Source organism: Polypterus senegalus, chromosome 18 (genome assembly GCF_016835505.1).
Source record: "Polypterus senegalus isolate Bchr_013 chromosome 18, ASM1683550v1, whole genome shotgun sequence".
NCBI classification, from domain to species: Eukaryota; Metazoa; Chordata; class Cladistia; order Polypteriformes; family Polypteridae; genus Polypterus; species Polypterus senegalus.
The window spans coordinates 19,961,694-19,981,112 of record NC_053171.1 but is presented as its reverse complement, the minus strand read 5'-3'; the positions used below and the strand labels follow the sequence as shown (position 1 = coordinate 19,981,112).

At 40.6% G+C, this 19,419-nt stretch overlaps 1 protein-coding gene across 1 annotated transcript in view; it reads right to left on the bottom strand.

The window, feature by feature from the left end:
• slc25a21 (solute carrier family 25 member 21) overlaps window positions 1-19,419 on the bottom strand; it is a 489,146-nt gene that overhangs the window by 15,253 nt on the left and 454,474 nt on the right. Inside the window, exon 9 of the mRNA XM_039741079.1 lies at window positions 12,126-12,307. Within this exon, the coding sequence (XP_039597013.1) occupies window positions 12,126-12,307 (182 nt within the window). The remainder of the gene's footprint in view (window positions 1-12,125; window positions 12,308-19,419) is intronic.

The window sequence follows — 19,419 nt, the reverse complement described above, 5'->3', positions numbered from 1 at the left end:
CAGAGTTGTTGTGAAGCCACTCCTTCGTTATTTTAGCTGTGTGCTTAGGGTCATCGTCTTGTTGGAAGGTAAACCTTCGGCCCAGTCTGAGGTCCTTAGCACTCTGGAGAAGGTTTTTGTCCAGGATATCCCTGTACTTGGCCACATTCATCTTTCCCTCGATTGCAACCAGTCGTCCTGTCCCTGCAGCTGAAAAAGTACAGGGATATCCTATGCACACAGCTAAAATAACGAAGGAGTGGCTTCACAACAACTCTGTGTCTGTTCTTGAATGGCGCCGGAAATGTAATGAGGAAAAAAATTAATTTAAATGATTTTAGCAAATGGCTGCAATATAACAAAGAGTGAAAAATTGAAGGGGGTCTGAATGCTTTCCGTACCCACTGTATCTATCTATCTATCTATTATATAGTGCCTTTCACATCTATCTATCATTCTGTCTGTCTGTCTATTTATCTATCTATTATATAGTGCCTTTCACATCTATCTATCTATCTGTTATATAGTGCCTTTCACATCTATCTATCTGTCTGTCTTTCTATCTATTATATAGTGCCTTTCACATCTATCTATCATTCTGTCTGTCTGTCTGTAGGTCTGTCTATTTATCTATCTATTATATAGTGCCTTTCACATCTATCTATCTGTTATATAGTGCCTTTCACATCTATCTATTATATAGTGCCTTTCACATCTATCTATCATTCTATCTATCTATCTACCTACTATATAGTGCCTTTCACATCTATCTATCTATCTATCTATCTATCTATCTATCTATCTATCTATCTATCTGTCTGTCTGTCTGTCTGTCTGTCTGTCTGTCTTTATGATTGTGACAACAAAGCTTGTCATTATAATTGGCAAAGTGGGGATTGTTCTGCCAGAAAACCCCTGGCAATTGAAACACAGCAATACCCACAATGGTGCATTTTAGGTTGTCTTTATGTGTAAAATTTATAGCATATTTACAGAATTTCGTGAATGGGGCCTTAGGGAACAATATTCCTTATTTCAACATCCCAAAAAAATTTTCAAATTTCCAAAAAAGTCTTTAGAGTGTTTTGCATTTTGCAATTGTAAAAATGTCCACAAAATTAATCTTAGTGTTAAAAACTGTGAAATGAAACCTGCATGTTTTGCTCATTCCCAGCTAAGAAAGTTAGAAATCATGTAGAGAAGCACAGCAGTGTTGTTAGTGGATGTCTACATCTTCTAAAAGAAAAATGCTGATGAATTGAAAGCAGTTAGCAAGGCTGTCACACACTTTTGGGGCCATAGTTTCAAATCCTAGAGGTGTTCCCACAGTCTTCCCGTGTCAATGTAGGTTTCCTTCTGAGTGCTCCCTTTTCCTAACACCCACCCAAGGATGTGCATTTTAGTTTAGTAGCTGGCTTGACCGGGTATGAGTGAGTGCGGGTGGATGCTTGATTCCTGGATTGAGAAAATGGATCATGTCTGCAATCTGTGATTTGAGCCTTCTCAGCTGTAATTAAATAAATGCAGTATGGCAATGGTAGAAATATTCTGTTACATTTCATATGTTTAAAACCCACTTATCACATTCCACATCTATCTGAGGTCCTGCATTGTGGGGCTGGGAGTATAATTCAAAGCAGATTTCATATCAGTTGCAGACACCATGTCTATATGTGTCAGGCAGGTAGCACAGTCCTGAAAGACTTTATTAAGAGAGGGAGACAGTAAGTGGCGGTCATGAATGTAGCAAAAACAACTCTGTTGAGAGGTTAAACCTATGAGCAGCACTTTGTGAAATGGAAAAAGTGGAAATGGAAAAGACCTGTTTAATGATAACATTCACAGAACATTAACAACAACATTTTTTTTATAGAACACATTTTCACCCATGAAAGAACCTCAAAAGAGAAGATCCTGGGGATACAAAACAGAAACAAACTTTAAATAATAACTTTAGAAAAACCTTGATATAGATCAGAAGTGAAAGTCAAATCAGGAAAACTACAACAGGGACCACCCTAAGCTAAGATGGGAATGACATCATTGCTTCAAAGTACTACATGGTGCTCAAAAAGACAGCTAACTTAACTAGATTATTATTTTGTATTGTCAAGTCAACGATGAAACAAAATGTCAGAAGAAATGCAATGAGGGCACAGGGGAGGCCACTTTATGGGGATCTGCCTTAGAGATTGTTATGCTTTCTTCGAAAAATAGATGAATATTCCAGCCTCACTAGATACATACTTGAAGGAAGTTATGGACTCTTATGAAGTTTCAGGGGGAAGATGAGACTCCAGCTCTCCAAAACCCAACACAGACAGATACAGGGCACAAGTTAAAAGCACAAAGATCTGTTTATTGTGCAGGAAACTCTTTACAAAGCGTTTCCCACCACCAGAGCCTCAAGTACAATACAGCATTATAATTCTTTATTCTTGTCTCTCTCTCTCTCTCTGTCTCTTGGTCTCTGCCTCTTCTGCTCCTTCGAGCAAGTTCTGTCCACCTTCCACCCATCTTTGGCTCACCTCTGTGAGGACAGCAAGTCCTTTTATATCGGCCAACCCGGAAGTGCTTCTGCTCTTCTGCCCACTTAGTCGAAAGCCCCATGCCATATGGCTCCTTAGGCTTTGCAGTGTCCCCTGGCGGCACCCACAGTACCCAACAGAGCTGAGGAAAAGAATTCCAAGTCTAATGATACCATGCAGGAATCCGGGGCACCTTTGCAAGCCCAAGGAAGCTGCAGTCTAGCGTTCTGGGGGAGGCAGTGCCCTAAAGAAGCTGCCTTACCCCATCTTGGGCATTCTAGACAGGTTGGGCTGCCAGATGTCCCTTACAATGCATATATATATTTGCATATATTTGCAAATCACTGCATTCTGTTTTTATTTACATTTTACACAACATTTCAGCTTTTCTGGAATTGGGGTTACGTATATATAAATGTATATTAGATGTACATACTAATACATACACAAATATATACACATATATATATGTGTGTGTGTGTTTTTAGACAGATAGATAGATAGATAGATAGATACTTTATTAATCCCAAGAGGAAATTCACATAATCCAGCAGCAGTATACTGATACAAAGAAACAATATTAAATTAAATAGTAATAAAAATGAAAAGAATTAAAATAAAATTAATGTTCGCATTTACTCCCCCGGGTGGAATTGAAGAGTCGCATAGTGTGGGGGAGGAACGATCAGTCAGTGTCAGTGGAGCAGGACGGTGACAAAAGTCTGTCACTGAAGCTACTCCTCTGCCTGGAGATGATCCTGTTAAGTGGATGCAATGGATTCTCCATGATTGACAGGAGTTTGCTTAGTGCCCGTCGCTCTGCCACAGATGAGCATGCATAAGTGTCCAACGACCACCTCCCGGACTTCTCAAATGTAAGGAATGCCGTACCAGGGCAAGAGGGGACTCCGAGAATACACCTAGTGTGGGCAATTGACTGTGCCCGTTTTGGTCCAACGACCATAAAAGCTGGTGTCTCATTTGAACTCAGGCTAGAAAAGAGTAAGGAACTAAAGTGCAAAGACCCTTTAATAGAAGAGCCCAGGAGGTTATTACTTTCCTTTTTATTTTGAATTTTGAAATTGTGCCATTGTACACTTGTTTTGTTTATTTAAATCTTGGAAGTAAACGAGGAGAACTAGTTGGCACCCCAGCGTTTCTTGGGGTCTATCTTTCACCCAACCACAAAATATACTGTATATTTCATATATATTTTTTTCCTTCTCTTGAACTTCTGCAAAGTTTTAATTTTCCATTGGCAACAAATAAAGTACATCTGATTTAATCTCATCTCATCTAATCTATATAAATACCACATGCACTTCTTTCTGTTTATTATCTACTCTCTATTTATAAAATCCTAAGCCTAAAAGTGCAACGATTTTATGTCAAGTTTTTTGTCACGCTTTAAATCGGGCTTATTTTAAAACCTACATATATATGTTTGGTCTCATTCTTTTCAGAATTGATCGAACTTTAATGTGATGTTGTTAGATTTTCAGATTCTTATTCTGTTTTTAAACTATAAACTAAAAAATATCAAGAACTTACATCCCACAAATCACGACTTTGTTCCAAGAGATTTAACCACGCCTGGGGCTGGAAATAAAAGACAAAGAGTAGGACAGCTGCTGTACAGACTTTTAAATGTTCGAAGTGCCGGGCGAGATGCAGATCACATGGCACATGGCAGAAACAGCAAGCCAGCAGCTGATCGAGCAAAGAGGAGGGTAAAAAAAAATAAATAAATAAAAACGGTACTTGTTTCCCATTGTATCACCGTTTAAGAGGGGGCTTCAGAGGAGCGACCGCATCTCTTTGGGGTGCGTTCAGTCCTCCTCTTCATAATGCAAGCAGCTGTGTAGCACAGGCCAGGGGGGTTGGCGAGCGAAGCAAGCACGGGGTAAGCCCCTTGGTATTATATTATATTATATTATATTATATTATATTATATTATATTATATTATATTATATTATATTATAGAAAATAGATAGAAAATGTTGCTAGACTGACAAACAGTTAGACAATGAACCTCCTGGACATTCAGAAAGTTACCAAAATCTCAGAACCGACCCTTAACTGCTCACTCTATCCGCAAGCATGGTATGTCTGTCATGGGGATTTATTTTAAAGGTACACTGTGAAAAGATTTATCTACTACACAACCACTTCTCTGTTTTTCACCCCAGAAAGGAAAAGCCGGGGATGAAATATCCATTTAATGTCTCTAGCTTCCACTTCTGGTCCTCTGCAATAAAAGTCAGACTATGCATTTTGGGACCAGCAAAGCTTGAGGGCAATCAAGAGTGACTGGAGAAGTACAGCAACTCACCTCCTTATTCATTTTCTTATCATGCATAGCCTGATATCCGGCTGTTAGATGAGGTTTCCTCTGGCTTCCCAACCTTTTTCATATCTTTGCTTTGCATATTGTTTTCCTAATTACAGCCCAAGACACAGCAAGACAGCTATGTTAGAGAGAGAGAGAGAGAGAGAGAGAGAGAGAGAGAGAAATATAGGAAATGCCCTAGAAATGAAAGGTACTCTATACAACAGATAGTTAATTAGATGGGAAATGTGCTCAATAAGACAGATAGATAGATATGGGATAGCTAATGCAATAGATACAATTTCAAAGCAGATGTCTGGCCTATAATGAAAGACATAGCTTGCTGAGCTTAGACAAAGTAGCAGCAAAATGTGATGAAGAAACCCTGATCTTATAGGATTAAATGGAAACACTCATTTATCACTCCTGTCTCTACTTACTGGGGTGTGCTTTTTATTTGTGCTCACATATTTAGCAAAGTGCCCTTCAATCCCACGCTAAGGTTGCGTCAATCTTCATGCTATGGGAGCACTCCACGCGAATGGCCACTAAAGATTTACTGGAACCTTCACAGATCATGTTGCACACTGCAGTGTTCTGGTGAGCAGTTGCAGCCTTTTAAGCTAGACATCACTTTACTGCTACCAAATGTAAACTTTTTTTACTGTGCTTTTTAAGGAAGAGTTACGATTCCTTAAAGCAATCTTTATTGCCTCATTTATTGCTTTTAAACACCAACATGAATGCTCACTAGGGAGATAATGTGAAAAAGATCCGGGACGGCCCATGTGTTCATGGAATGTGCGCACAGCAGATGATGCCATTACTGGGGCAGACTCGTATCTACTGGCTGTTGGGGCTTTGGCCATGGCAAGGGATTTCTTTGTAATGTTACTGTTTTGACAAATGAGCGTAGTGCTGCTGGAAACTGCTCTGTGTTTCTTGATAAAAATGAGTACAACTGAGTACAGAAGAAGTCTGGCAAATGCAGGGAGACCATTCAATCCATCAGACTTGTTTGGTTACTTAACTGTCCCAATGTCTTATCCACGCACTTATTTTAATGTTGTGAAGGTTTCGGCTTCGGCTCCATGACCTGGTAGTTTGTTACAGATTCCCAAATCTATTTGGGTCAAGAAGTGTTTCCAGCCTTCATTTTTAAATGCACTTCTCCTAAACTATTACTGATGTCCTTAAATACATGATTCACTATTTTATTATTTACATTGGTGATGCTGTGACGGTTTTGAAGACATGGATTACATTGCCACGTAGACTTTTTTGCTCAAGACTTAAGAGATTTAATGCCCTTTAAGACAATCGTGGTACAGCATGCCCAGGTATGGAGTGGCACTGAGAGACAGCTTCATGCAAAGCTAAGACCCCAGAATGACCCTCTTTCATTGGGAAATTGGTGCTTAAAGCTGCTGCTGACGCTAGAGGTGCTGTTGCCCTGTGAAACCCAACAGACAGAGACGTCCAAGACACACTTATAAAAGCACTAAGAAGAATTTTTAATATTTCTCTTCAATAAAGTGCACAAAGCACAGCACGCTCAACAATTCTCCAATACTCAATAATAATAATAACAATAATCAATAACAACAATCCTCCACTCCCAGCAGCTTCGTTACCCAACCTTCCAACTCCGGCTCTCCTTGCTGGGTTTCCCATAGTCCTTTTTATAGTCCATGACCCAGAAGTACTCCTTCTTCTCTTCCGGGTCAATGCCACATCCTCAGTTCTCAATTAGGCCGGAAGTACTGCAGGCTTCCATCCTCATGCCTCCGAAGTACTTCTGGGTCATAGTAACAGTAGGAGTCTCCGAGTTATTTGTGAACTCCAAATGGCGGCACCCACGGCACCAAACAGGGCTAAAGAAATGGACTCCATGTCCCAGGATGCCCTGAGGGAATCCAGGGAACCATTGTCGTCCAGGGGAGCTGCCACCTAGCGTCCCGGGGGAGGCAGTGTCCCGAAATGGCTGCTCTTCTCCTTTCTGGGACATCCCACACTGTGTAACATTGACATGGACATTGACATGAAGTGCTGCTCAGATTAGATAAAATGAAATCCAACAAATCACCAGGACCAGGTAATATTTATCCTCGTGTTCTTAAGGAGGCTAGTGAGTACATATATAAACCCATGACACATATTTTTAGGAAGTCACTGCGCACTGGAGAGATTCTGAAGGACTGGAAAATGGCAAATATCATCCCATTATATAAAAAGGGTGACAGGGCAGATCAAAGCAACTATTGGCCAGTAAGCTTAACATGCATTATAGAAAAATTAATGGAAGGAATTATTAAGGATAAGATTGAGCAACACATGGCAAGGACAGGAGTTATTCTGAACAGCCAGCATGGATTCAGAAGAGGGAGGTCGTCTTTTACTAACAGCTGGAATTCTATGAGGAGGCAATAAAAGGATACGATCAAAGTGGAGCTTATGATATTATTTATCTGGACTTTCAGAAAGCATTTGATGAGGTGCCACATGAGAGGTTGGTCATCAAATTAAAAGAAGTGGGAGTTCAGGGTGATGTTTTTAGATGGGTGCAGAATTGGCTCAGACACAGGAAGGTGATGGTGATGGTGCGAGGAACCTCATCAGAACTGGCCGATGTTAAGAGTGGTGACCAGCAGGGGTCAGTGCTAGGGCCATTGCTATTTTTAATATATATACATGATTTAGATAGGAATATAAGTAACAAGCTGGTTAAGTTTGCAGATGATACCAAGACAGGTGGATTAGCAGATAATTTGGAATCCGTTATATCATTACAGAAGGACTTGGATAGCATACAGGCTTGGGCAGATTTGTTGCAGATTAAATTTAATGTCAGTAAATGTAAAGTATTACAGATAGGAAGTAAAAATATTAGGTTTGAATACACAATGGGCGGTCAAAAAATCGAGAGCACACCTTATGAGAAGGATTTAGGAGTTGTAGTGGACTCTAAGCTATCGGCTTCCAGACAGTGTTTAGAAGCCATTAAGAAGGCTAACAGAATGTCAGGTTATATAGCGCCTTGATGTATGGAGTACAAGTCACAGGAGGTTCTGCTCAACCTTTATAATGCACTGGTGAGGCCTCATCTGGAGTGCTGGGTGCAGTTTTGGTCTCCAGGCTACAAAAAGGACATAGGAGCTCTAGAAAAGGTCCAGAGAAGAGCGACTGGGCTGATTAGAGGACTCCATGGGATGAGTTATGAGGAAAGATTAAAAGAGCTGAGCCTTTACAGTTTAAGCAAAAGAAGATTAAGAGGTGACATGATTGTAGTGTTTAAGATTATGAAGGGAATTAGTACAGTGGATCGAGACTTGTATTTTAAAATGAGTTTATCAAGAACACAGGGACACAGTTGGAAACTTGTTAAGGGTAAATTTCGCACAAACATCAGGAAGTTTTTCTTTACACAAAGAACGATAGGCACTTGGAATAAGCTACCAAGTAGTGTGGTAGACAGTAAGACGTTAGGGACTTTCAAAACTCGACTTGATGTTTTCTTGGAGGAAATAAGTGGATAGGACTGGCGAGCTTTGTTGGGCTGAATGGCCTGTTCTTGTCTAGATTGTTCTAATGTTCTAATGGACCATCTTCTTACTGTATCATGTGTGAGCCTTCAAGGGTGTATCCAGGAATTCATTTCAGTGGAGGACCAAAAATTGTATGAATCAAATCTTGTTTAACAAAGTACTGAATTAAGGGTGTGAATACCAGTGTTATTCGATTTGATTTTTAGAAACATGTTTTAATTTTAGCATTATGGATTATTGAGTGTAGATTGATGACAAAAAACATGACAAATGTATCCATTTAAAATTAAATCTACAACACAAAGAAGTGTGCGGAAAGGGATAGGAGTCTGAATGCTTTTTGAATCCACTGTATTTAAGGCAACCTCTCTCCCACAGATAACTATGTCTTTGTCTCCACATACACATTTAATTTAGAAAATACAGTAACCCAAAACAAACTCAAGAACAAGTAGAATCCCAGTATCCACTTTGTGATGCCCAGATCCATTACATTGTTTAGTGAATATAAAATTCTCTTTGATGCACGAGAAAAATCCATCTGCATCATGGAAACATACTGTATACTTACATGGATATCCATCCATCCATTATCCAACCCACTATATCCTAACTACAGGGTCACAGGGGTCTGCTGGAGCCAATCCCGGCCAACACAGGGCGCAAGGCAAGAAACAAACCCCGGGCAGAGCACCAGCCCACCGCAGCTTACATGGATATAATTTAATAATTTTGACAACGTTGCAAATTTTTAACAGGTATATAATATAATCTATAGACTTTGGCAGACAGCTTGGGTCCTTACCTAGTAGGGGCGCCTGTGTTACGGAACGATTGGGGGAGAGGACCGGTGCAGAGCATTAGATGGCAGCCCCTCCGGGTTGTAGTAGTGCCTTGGATTCCAATAGGGCTTCATGGGAGTTCAGTACAGCCCTGTTGGGTTCCATGGGTGCTGACAGGGGGTGCTACAGGAGCTGCAGTGCCCTACTATGTCAAAGCTTCTGCCACACTTCTGGATCATGCTGATGGGCCACCTGGGGTGCTCCTGGGTGTAGCATAAAAGGGAGTCAGGACAGAGAAGACAAAGCTTGCCAGAGGAGGAGTGGATGGGGAAGAAAGAAACACAGAAATAGAAGAAAAGAAAGTGCTGTTGCTGTGCTTTATACTGTGCATTGATGGGAAACATTTCCCACAGAAAAATAAAAGACATATGTTGCTGAACTTGTGTCCTGTGTCTGTCTGTATCGGGTTTGGGGAGCTAGCGTGCCCCCTGCAGGCCACAAAAGTAATACCTCAGGTAATGAAGCAGATGCTTTCCAAGATTTTGGTTTGTTTAAACAAACTTCATTATCAAAGGTAGACAAGCCATAGAAATAATAGGCCTGGTAGTGGGTGCTTTTCTTTATTCCATGGGCCAAACTGTACTGGCTCGAACAAGACAGTAATGATTTGATGAAAATGACGGGGAGAAACGCCTTGTTTGGAAGAGGCAGGGGTCAAAAACAAGAGACAAGCTTGTCTATTGAAAAAACCTAATCACAAATCAAGAAATCAAAAACCAGGAACAGGATTCAAGTCTGATAACCGGATAGTTATCTAAGTAATGTGCAGAACTAATTAAAAAGGCAAAAAAATGTTAGGTTAGACCATAAAAAACTGTTGAATATAAATTAAGGGACATTATGCTAAGACTATATAATGCACTAGTGAGACCACATCTGGAGTACTGGAATTTTATATTATAACTAGGGAGATTTGCCCCCTGCTCACTTCACTCACCAACCCCCCGGCCTGCTCTTCGTGCCAGCCACTTCGCTACTTCGCTGCTTGCCCATGTGGATTTCACTTTCACCAAATGACAAATCTTTTAATTCTCACAGATACGCCTGTTGATTGGGAAGAAACACTACTTTTCCATGATGGCAACGCGAATCAGACGATCTGCAAATCTCCGACTTAAAGTTTAAAGCCAAACAATATCTACATACTTCTGTCATATCACCTATGTCCATATATTCAATCTGTTTTCGCTGTTCTGTTATTTCACTGAGTAATAATTTCCATGTGTCAGTGCTAATGTGATCTTTACTATCAGTTTTTTGAGAGTTTCGAATTTTAGTACTTTAATAATCTCTAACCTGCTCTGCATGCGTATTGTGCCAACTTTTTTGAACCTCTTTAGGATGTTCCATTTTGTCTTCTACTCTTTGTCTTTTATTTCCGACCCCTCTTGGAGATGAGAGCGCAGGAACTGTGTCTGACAATAGCATTCACACGAATGAGAAAAAATTGGACCGTGGGCATTGTTCTAACAACATCACATTAAAGTCTGGTAAATTCTGTAAAGAATGATACCAAACATATATAAAACTCAGCAAAAAAAGAAACGTCCCTTTTTCAGGACTGTGTATTTCAACAATAATGTTTTAAAAATCCAAATAACTTTACAGATCTTCATTGTAAAGGGTTTAAACAATGTTTTCCATGCATGTTCAATTAACCATAATCAATTAATTAACATGCACCTGTGGAATGGTCGTTAAGACATTAACAGCTTACAGAAAGTAGGCATTTAAGGTCACAGTTCTAAAAACGCAGGCCACTAAAGAGACTTGTCTACCGACTGTGAAAGATGCCCAGGGTCCCTGCTCATCTGCGTGAACGTGCATTAGGCATGCTGCAGGGAGGCATGAGGACTGCTGATGTGGCTAGGGCAATAAATTGCCATGTCCGCACTGTGAGACGCCTAAGACAGCGCTACAGGGAGACAGGAAGGACAGCTGATCATCCTCGCAGTGGAAGACCACGTGTAACAACACCTGCACAGGATCGGTACATCCGAATATCACACCTGCGTGACAGGTACAGGATGGCCACAACAACTGCCCGAGTCACACCAGGAACACACAATCCCTCCATCAGTGCTCAGACTGTCCACAATAGGCTGAGAGAGGCTGGACTGAGGGCTTGTAGGCCTGTTGTAAGGCAGGTCCTTACCAGACATCACCAGCAACAACGCCGCCTATGGGCACAAACCCACCTTCGCTGGACCAGAGAGGAGTGGCAAAAAGTGCTCTTCACTGATGAGTTACGGTTTTGTCTCACCAGGGGTGATGGATTTGTGTTTAGCATCGAAGGAATGAGCGTTACACCGAGGCCTGTACCCTGGAGCGGGATCGATTTGGATCGATGGCTAGGGCCATTCCCCCCAGAAATGTCCAGGAACTTGCAGGTGCCTTGGTGGAAGAGTGGGGTAACATCTCACAGCAAGAACTGACAAATCTGGTCCAGTCCATGAGGAGGAGATACACTGCAGTACTTCAAGCAGCTGGTGGCCACACCACATACTGACTGGTACTTTTGATTTTGAGCCTCCCTTCATTCAGGGACACATTGTGAAACATTTTTAGTTTATGTCTTATGGTGTTGAATCTTTTAGTGTTCATACAAATATTTACACATTAAGTTTACTGAAAGTAAAAATAGTTGAAAGTCAGAGGACGTTTCTTTTTTTGCTGAGTATATATATATATATATATATATATATATATATATATATATATATATATATATATATATATATATATATATAGGTTTTAAAATAAGCCCGATTTAAAGTGTGACAAAAAATGTGACATAAAGACGTCACATAAAATTGTTGCACTTTTAGGCTTAGGATTTTATATATAGAGAGTAGATTTACATATTATATTTTATATTGGCAAAAACACTGTGTTACTTACCCTTCCTCTCTGTAGATGAGAGCCATGGTCTGAAAGCAGGATCGATACTTTATCTCTCCAGGGATGGGCTGTGGACCCTGAATACGACTTTTGGCGACATCAAAAGGGATGTTGACGCAGGACGCAATGGTCCCTGAGACAAGGCCAATTGCAAACTTCCTGAGGAACTCAAGTGTTGGGTCCTGTATATTTTATAAGAAACAGAATAAAAAGTGTATAAGCTAAACAGCAAACAGAGTTTGATCTGTGGTAAACAAAAGTGAGGAGAAGACAACTGTAAGAAAGCTAGAAGTGGCAAGCAACATACTGATCGTATCAAAAAGCAACACTGCAGCAAATCAACACATGGGTGCTTTCCTGAGAGGAATCCTCATTGTAAACAATTTAAATCACAAATTGTGTTTAACAATTATATATTACATACACATACTGTGCAAAAGTCTTGTTAATTTAATTAGTAAATAGCCTGTCAATAGAAAAGAACATATTTTAGAGGTCTAAACAATCCCTTTGCAAAAAGTGAAGCAATAATTTACAATACTTGAATGTTCTTAAAGAAACTAACATAGTAATAGAGGACATATGAGTTAAAAAAAAAAGTGAGATATTTCGTAGGCTGTGACGGAGCAACCAGTGTCCCTGCTGGGATGGATCCTGCTGCTGTACCTGGCCAGGTGGCCATGAGAAAGAAATAGCCGCTGTGGAGCGATGATATTCCCATCCCATTGCCATGCCAGGACCTGGACACAGAAAGATGGTTCTGGCATGGTTGGCATCCCAGCAACCACAGAAGGCCACTCTTGGTAGCTGGAATGTCAGGACAGTGGGTGCATGCCTTCTTGCTGTGGGCAGAATGTCCCCCCATACACCAGGTGGCAGGATCTCATTTAGCAAGCCCCATTATTGGAGTCCACAGGGCAGCATGTAAGTTGTGGCCTTAGGGCCCTACAAGTTTTTGTGGGAGCCGCCAGAGTGAGCTGTTGGATATTGATTGTACAAGGATTATTGGTATCCTGCATGTCCTGGAAGTGCTTCCCAGGGGACAACAAATTAAACACAGGAGGTACTCTTGGGTCCGGTAAGGTTGTGGTAGATCTGGTAGTTTAACCTACAAATCTCAAGCTATAGCAAAGGTGAGTAAAGCAGTCTCTTCCAAGAAAAAAATTTGTAGCAGATTGTTGTTTTCAGATGGGCCATCCAGGTCTTCTATAGACCCAGAAACAAACGGGCAAGGCTAAGAACTAGAGATGGAAAAGTCGGCCACAGAAACTGAATGCAGCAAATGAGAAATGCATCAAGCATACTTCCCTTTGAAATGGCAGAAACCACTGGGAAATTGCAACCAAAAAGCTATTTCTTCAAGATGGAAAGACAAATGACTCACAAAACGATAAAGTTTGGGATGCACAAAAAAAAAAAATGTATATATACAAGGTCTACTAAGGTCTACTCAGCAGCCGGAGAGTCTCCCCAGGCAAACACAGTCTTTCTTCACTGACTTGTGTCCTCACCACTATACCTCTGCATCTGTGGGGACCCTGCGAGCCCAGCACCATTCTCCCAATACTATGCTTCAGCATCTAATGAACCTCCAGGAATGATCAGCTGGTCCTCCTCCATCTCGTTGCTCAGGATAAGTGACTCTACCACTGGTGAACTACAGTTATGGACAGATCTTCTTCCTTGACTACCATGCCTTATCTCTGCCACACCAGCTCTGCTACGATCCTGACTTTCCTCTATTCTTTTCCCTCTTTTCAATTCACCTTTGGCTTTACTATTTTTTTCTCCCCTTTCTAGATCTCTGTTTTTCTCTCATGCTCTTCCTTTTAGGCAGGTGCTTTGCCTGACAACCCATGGAACGTCAATGGAGAACAGCCGAGCTGATCATGTCTACATGTAACAAGTAATCAGATTGACTCTCCATTGAACACCCCATGGACACACAGCTTCAACAGTGGATCGCTCCTGCACCCACAAGTTTGAGCCGAGCCACACTGTTTTCATATTATAAACACAACGCAATGGACCCCTTAATGCACTTCACCATTCCTGTGACTAAGCAGCTGGTCTATCTAGGATACGCTTTGGGAATTAAACCTCTTTGAAAAGAGAAGGCTGTTTGGAGACCTTATCAAAGTCTTCAAGAGTTTTCAAACACATTGATCAGATTGTTTCGTCAGAATGTTTTCCATTCAATAGCAAATTACACACTCAAGGACTCCACTGGATGATAAGGAGAAGTGCATTTAAGAATGAAGCCGGGAAGAATTCTTTCACAGAAAGGATCATTGGAATCTGAAATTAATGACTGAGCTTGGAGTTGAAGCAGAAACCTTAGCAGCTTTTAAGAGATATCTGGATGAGATACTGGGACAACTTCGCTATTAGCTGCTGTGAAAGACCAGCCCTGACACAGACAGACACTGAGACGGCCAGAAGTCCAAAGACACACGTTTATTTTCTTCTCCTGCATACAACACCAAACAGTGCCCAAACCAACAACAATATTGCTCACAGTCCTTCTCTTTCCTTTCTATTGCCGCCTCTACTCCACTCCTCGCAAGATCCGCTCTCTTCCACCCGACTCCGGCTCCTCGAATAAAGTAAGACGGCCCCTTTTATGTTGCACCTGGATGTGCTCCAGGTGCGCCCCTATGAACCTCCCGCAGCACTTCCTGGTGTGGTGGAAGTGCTGCCATCCAGGACTCTGGGATCGTTCAGGCGGGCACACCCTGATGGTGGCCACGGACCCCCAACAGGGTTGTGCTTCCAAGCTCTCCATCCGTGGTCCTGATGTAATCCAGGGGGGCTGCCCTCTTGCACCCCAGGGAAGATATTGCCCTTCTCCAGGCGTCCCGGTGGGGCAAGGTCCCTGGTCATCTTCCACACTGCACAAAACCTTAATGTACTGAATCATTTTTCAAACGTCTTGAATGAATACTCCACCAAATACTCCAGTTGATGGTTGTAGTGATGGCTGAGATTTTTTTATTATTTTACTAGGGGGCTTTGCCCCCTGCTCACTTCGCTTGCCAACCCCCGTGTTTGGTTTTCCGGATACACACTTGTAAGATTCTTTTTTTCTTTGAATTGTTGCTATTTCATTAGTTTCACTTTTATTTCAGAACTTCTGCAAAAAAATATTTGGAATCTTTCGTGTCCCACTATGCTGAATCTTTTAAATGAGGTCTGTGATACTTGTGTTTAATGACTTTGTACCATAATTTAGGATAGGTTTCTCTGTTTGGAATTTCAGCACAGACAAAACGATCCACATCATCAACAGTTAATAATTTTTTTTGCAAAGTAACCAATAAATGCATGTGAGTTAAACCGTGTTTTTGAAATTCTCTGACTTAAACTAATTTCCTTTTGTTTGCGTCAAAACGATCTGTACTATTTTTTTTTTTTATACAGTAGCGACTGACCTAATAAAGTATCACAAAAGTTCTACTTTAACAATTGCTGACTGCGTAACCCCAAACACAATTTTCTAGCATGCTCTTCAACCCCTCCTCCCACGGGTCTCTCCTACTCCTTACTGTATCAATCAGCACCCCGCTATCAGTCTTCTGTGCTGTACTCTGCCCTCCCTCGATCGGACCTTACAGTCACTTAAAACAACAAAGCCTTCAGCTTGGCTGGGATGCTACAATACTTTCGAATTTTACTGCTTTCATATTCTGTACCTTTCTCTGCATATGTATCGCGCCTTGGGTCTCTTTTCTCCACGCTGCTCTTTCTTCTCTGTTGAGAGCACAGGATCTGTGTGTGCCACGTGACTTTACATGACTGAATGTTTTGCTGGCTGTCCGTGCTCTTATTTGATAAGAAGGGCGTGTCTTGCAAGAATCTTGTGTTCCACGTCCCCGCGAGACTGCCCTGGGACAATCTCTTGGCACCAAGTCTCATGTTTACAGTCCTTTCGAGACACTCCGCGGCCAGGCTTTTTTGTCTCACGGGTCTTTTAAATGTCTTCCGAGAACTTCCGAGAAGATCACGTATCGTCACCTTGCTTTCCATTCCAGGATTTTTTTTTATATAGAGAGAGATTGTATTTGAAGAAATTAATGTTGCATATAATCAAGTCAATTTTATACAACAAATGACTTCATAAAACTAGGACAACAGCAATGAAAAGAAAAAAAAGAAAAAGCAGTGCATGTATTTTGAAGTACAGAAATATTTTATTTCTATTGCAGACCAGGGGCCTCATGTATAAACGGTGCATACGCACAGAAATGTTGCTTAAGAACTTTTCCACGTTCAAATCGCGATGTATAAAACCTACAGTTGGCGTAAAGCCATGCACTTTTCCACGGTACCTCATGCCTTGTCGTACGCAAGTTCGTCGCTCGGTTTTGCAAACTGGCGCCACCCAGCGTCAAAGCAGTGCTACTGTTCTTGTGCGATTACTCATTATTTTCATGACGCGGCTTTATAAATGCACCAAAACTAACCGCATATTGTTTATTAGTGTAATGCATCTGATTGTAATTAACTCGTAACAATATAATGGTCCAGGGAACAGCCATAGTATTCCAAATACCATAACTGCTTTAGCGTTGTTACTCTCACTTCTTCTTCTTCTTCTTCTTCTTCTTCTTTCAGCTCCTCCTGTTAGGAGTTGCCACAGCGGATCATCTTTTTCCATATTACTCTCACTGCACGACTCAGAGTATTTATATCACTGTATCTGAGTGTGAATCACAGCAGCAGCTGATCGGAAAGAGAATTATCGGTATACAGCTTTAAGGACACGCTGTCTCAGCCACAGCAAAATGTTTTAAAGCCTTTCCTGTACGGACCTCGCGGTTCAGAAACAGTTTAATCCCAAGAACTTTAAATGCACTCAATCAATTGCTCCTTGTAGAACGGTTTGTACTTATAAGTACAATCACCCCACTGTAAACTTGCACTACAGTTATAATATCTCACAACCTGGGCCACTTTATAAAGCGTATTTACATATGATGCGATATCATTTTAAGGTGAAATGCAGCAAAATATGTTTGTTAAATTATACACATAAAACTTTAACTTCATTTAAATAATCTATATTCTTCACTGGGAGTGTCGTGAAGGATAGAATAATTAAACATGTACTACGAAGATATTTCAATGTTCTTTAAGCGTTTTGAAGAATCGGCTAAGCTTACAGATGGCTTAACTTCTATTACAGAGCTGATTGTGTGGCGATCGGTTACTTGGGAAAGAAAAGCAAGGACTCTTGGGCGTACGCCAATATATATTGAATATAAAACAGAAAGAAAATAACAACACAGCTAAAAGCAGCGACAAATTTCGACAAAAGATAAATGCTTGTCATGAGCACGAGGCTCATGAAACACATGTTTAATAATGTGCTTTAGCTCCTATCATCATGAAAATGACATCACGTATACATCTCAGTATTTTAGTTATTCAGAGAGCTGTAATATCACAAATGTAATGGACTCTGTGTCCAGTTGGAGGAAGAGAGCCAGTTTAAGAAGCAAGTAGTGATTCACACACATAGATCACATGCAGTAGAAGATCAAATACAAAACAAAGCATTTAACGTGCTACTTTAATTACGATGTAATTTTGAGAAACTGGTTAATTAAACGATTTTAAGATGAAGTTTATAATGTTCTACTAAATGACAAAATAAACTACGTGATTAAAGTGGAAAATTCGAGATTAAAGTTGACATTTAGTGCTTTTTCCCACCGTGTGCCTTTTTCTCTGTACCCTAATAAGCTTTCATATGACACTCAGACAGTGGGCTTACAACTCTTCTTTTCACGGCAACTTTGATATGTGACTTCTTTTTATTTCCGGCACTGTGCGATTTTGTGAATGTGAGCTTTCAAGTTTCTCCAACACGCTATGTCACTCGATCAACTTCCTTTTGTTGATTATACCACGGTTTATTTGAACAAATAGTATGTTTTTCCTTTGCCTCCACTTGGTATTCGCTGAAATTCTTATATTTTCCCGTGCTTTTCCCATTGTCTTTTCACAGAAGGCTGCGCTTAAGGGCGATTTATATTGATTTGCATATTCAAATAGGCGTAATTCTGGGAGGATTTGGGGCGTTACAAAATGCACGTGCACGAGCGTTAGTTTTCACGCTGATCGGAATTTATGTAGCGGAAGAGCGTGGAAGTTAGATGCGCACAGATTCCTGCATCTGGATTTTTCTGTGCGTAAGCACATTTCGGCTTTTGTGCTTACGCCATGTTATAGTGCGAGTTCTACGCACGGCGTTATACATGAGGCCCCAGGCTTGTGTATATTCATTAATCTGTGTCAATTTCCAGGTCTTTTTATCTGGCATATTTGCCACCCAGTAATAAAACTGAAAGTTAGGTAGTGCCATGCCACCTTCTGCTTTGGGCCTTTGTAGCATTAAATTTCAGATAAACAAGATTATAATTGAGTCTAATAAAGAATAATTTGTTAATGTATATACCTATGTTCTGAAATAAAAAAGCAGCTTGGGAAGGATGTTAACATCTTAACAGTACTGATTCTCCCTGCTAAAGTGAGATGTTCACTTTTGATAAAAAATGTAATTTCATGTTTTCATCTAGTACAGGGATTAAAAAAAAAAGTTTTCGATACAATCCAAGCCAACGGTGACCAATGCTGTACAATACCAAAAGATATGGGGAAAAAAGAAAAACTCATATTACTCTTTTAATCTATCTAGCTATCTATCTATATAATCTATATGTCAGTTATCCAGCCGCATGTGACCCTGTAGTTAGGATATAGCGGGTTGGATAATGGATGGATGGATGGATGGATGGATGTTTAAAACATGCAAAACGGAAGCATGTTTTGCTAAAATACTGTCAACTAGATACTTCTGGGAAAAGTAGTGCACATCATAAACAGGAAAAGCAATTCACATGATATTGCCTTTCTGAACTGAAGATCCACCACTGCCCCTCATTCTTTGGTCAAGAGAATTATTGTTATGTTGCAGCCAGGGAAAGTTTCATTTCCTTTTCCTTCTGACAGTTGATATTTCAACTCATTTGAGTGTGGACAGAGAGATACTTTCATAAACTATGTGAAAACACTAGCGTGGACTGAGATCATGTTAGTTTTTAGTGTGGACATAGTTTCTGTGTCCCGTTGAGGAACAGGGTAAAGAAAAACTACTCTTCTTATTGTTCACCACAACAGGATGTGAATATGTAAAACCATAGGAGCTGAGTACCCTAACTGTTCCTACCATGGAATGCAGAGTGCATATCTTGTCCTGCATGATTTTGTGCTGAGAAGTATGAAATAAGTA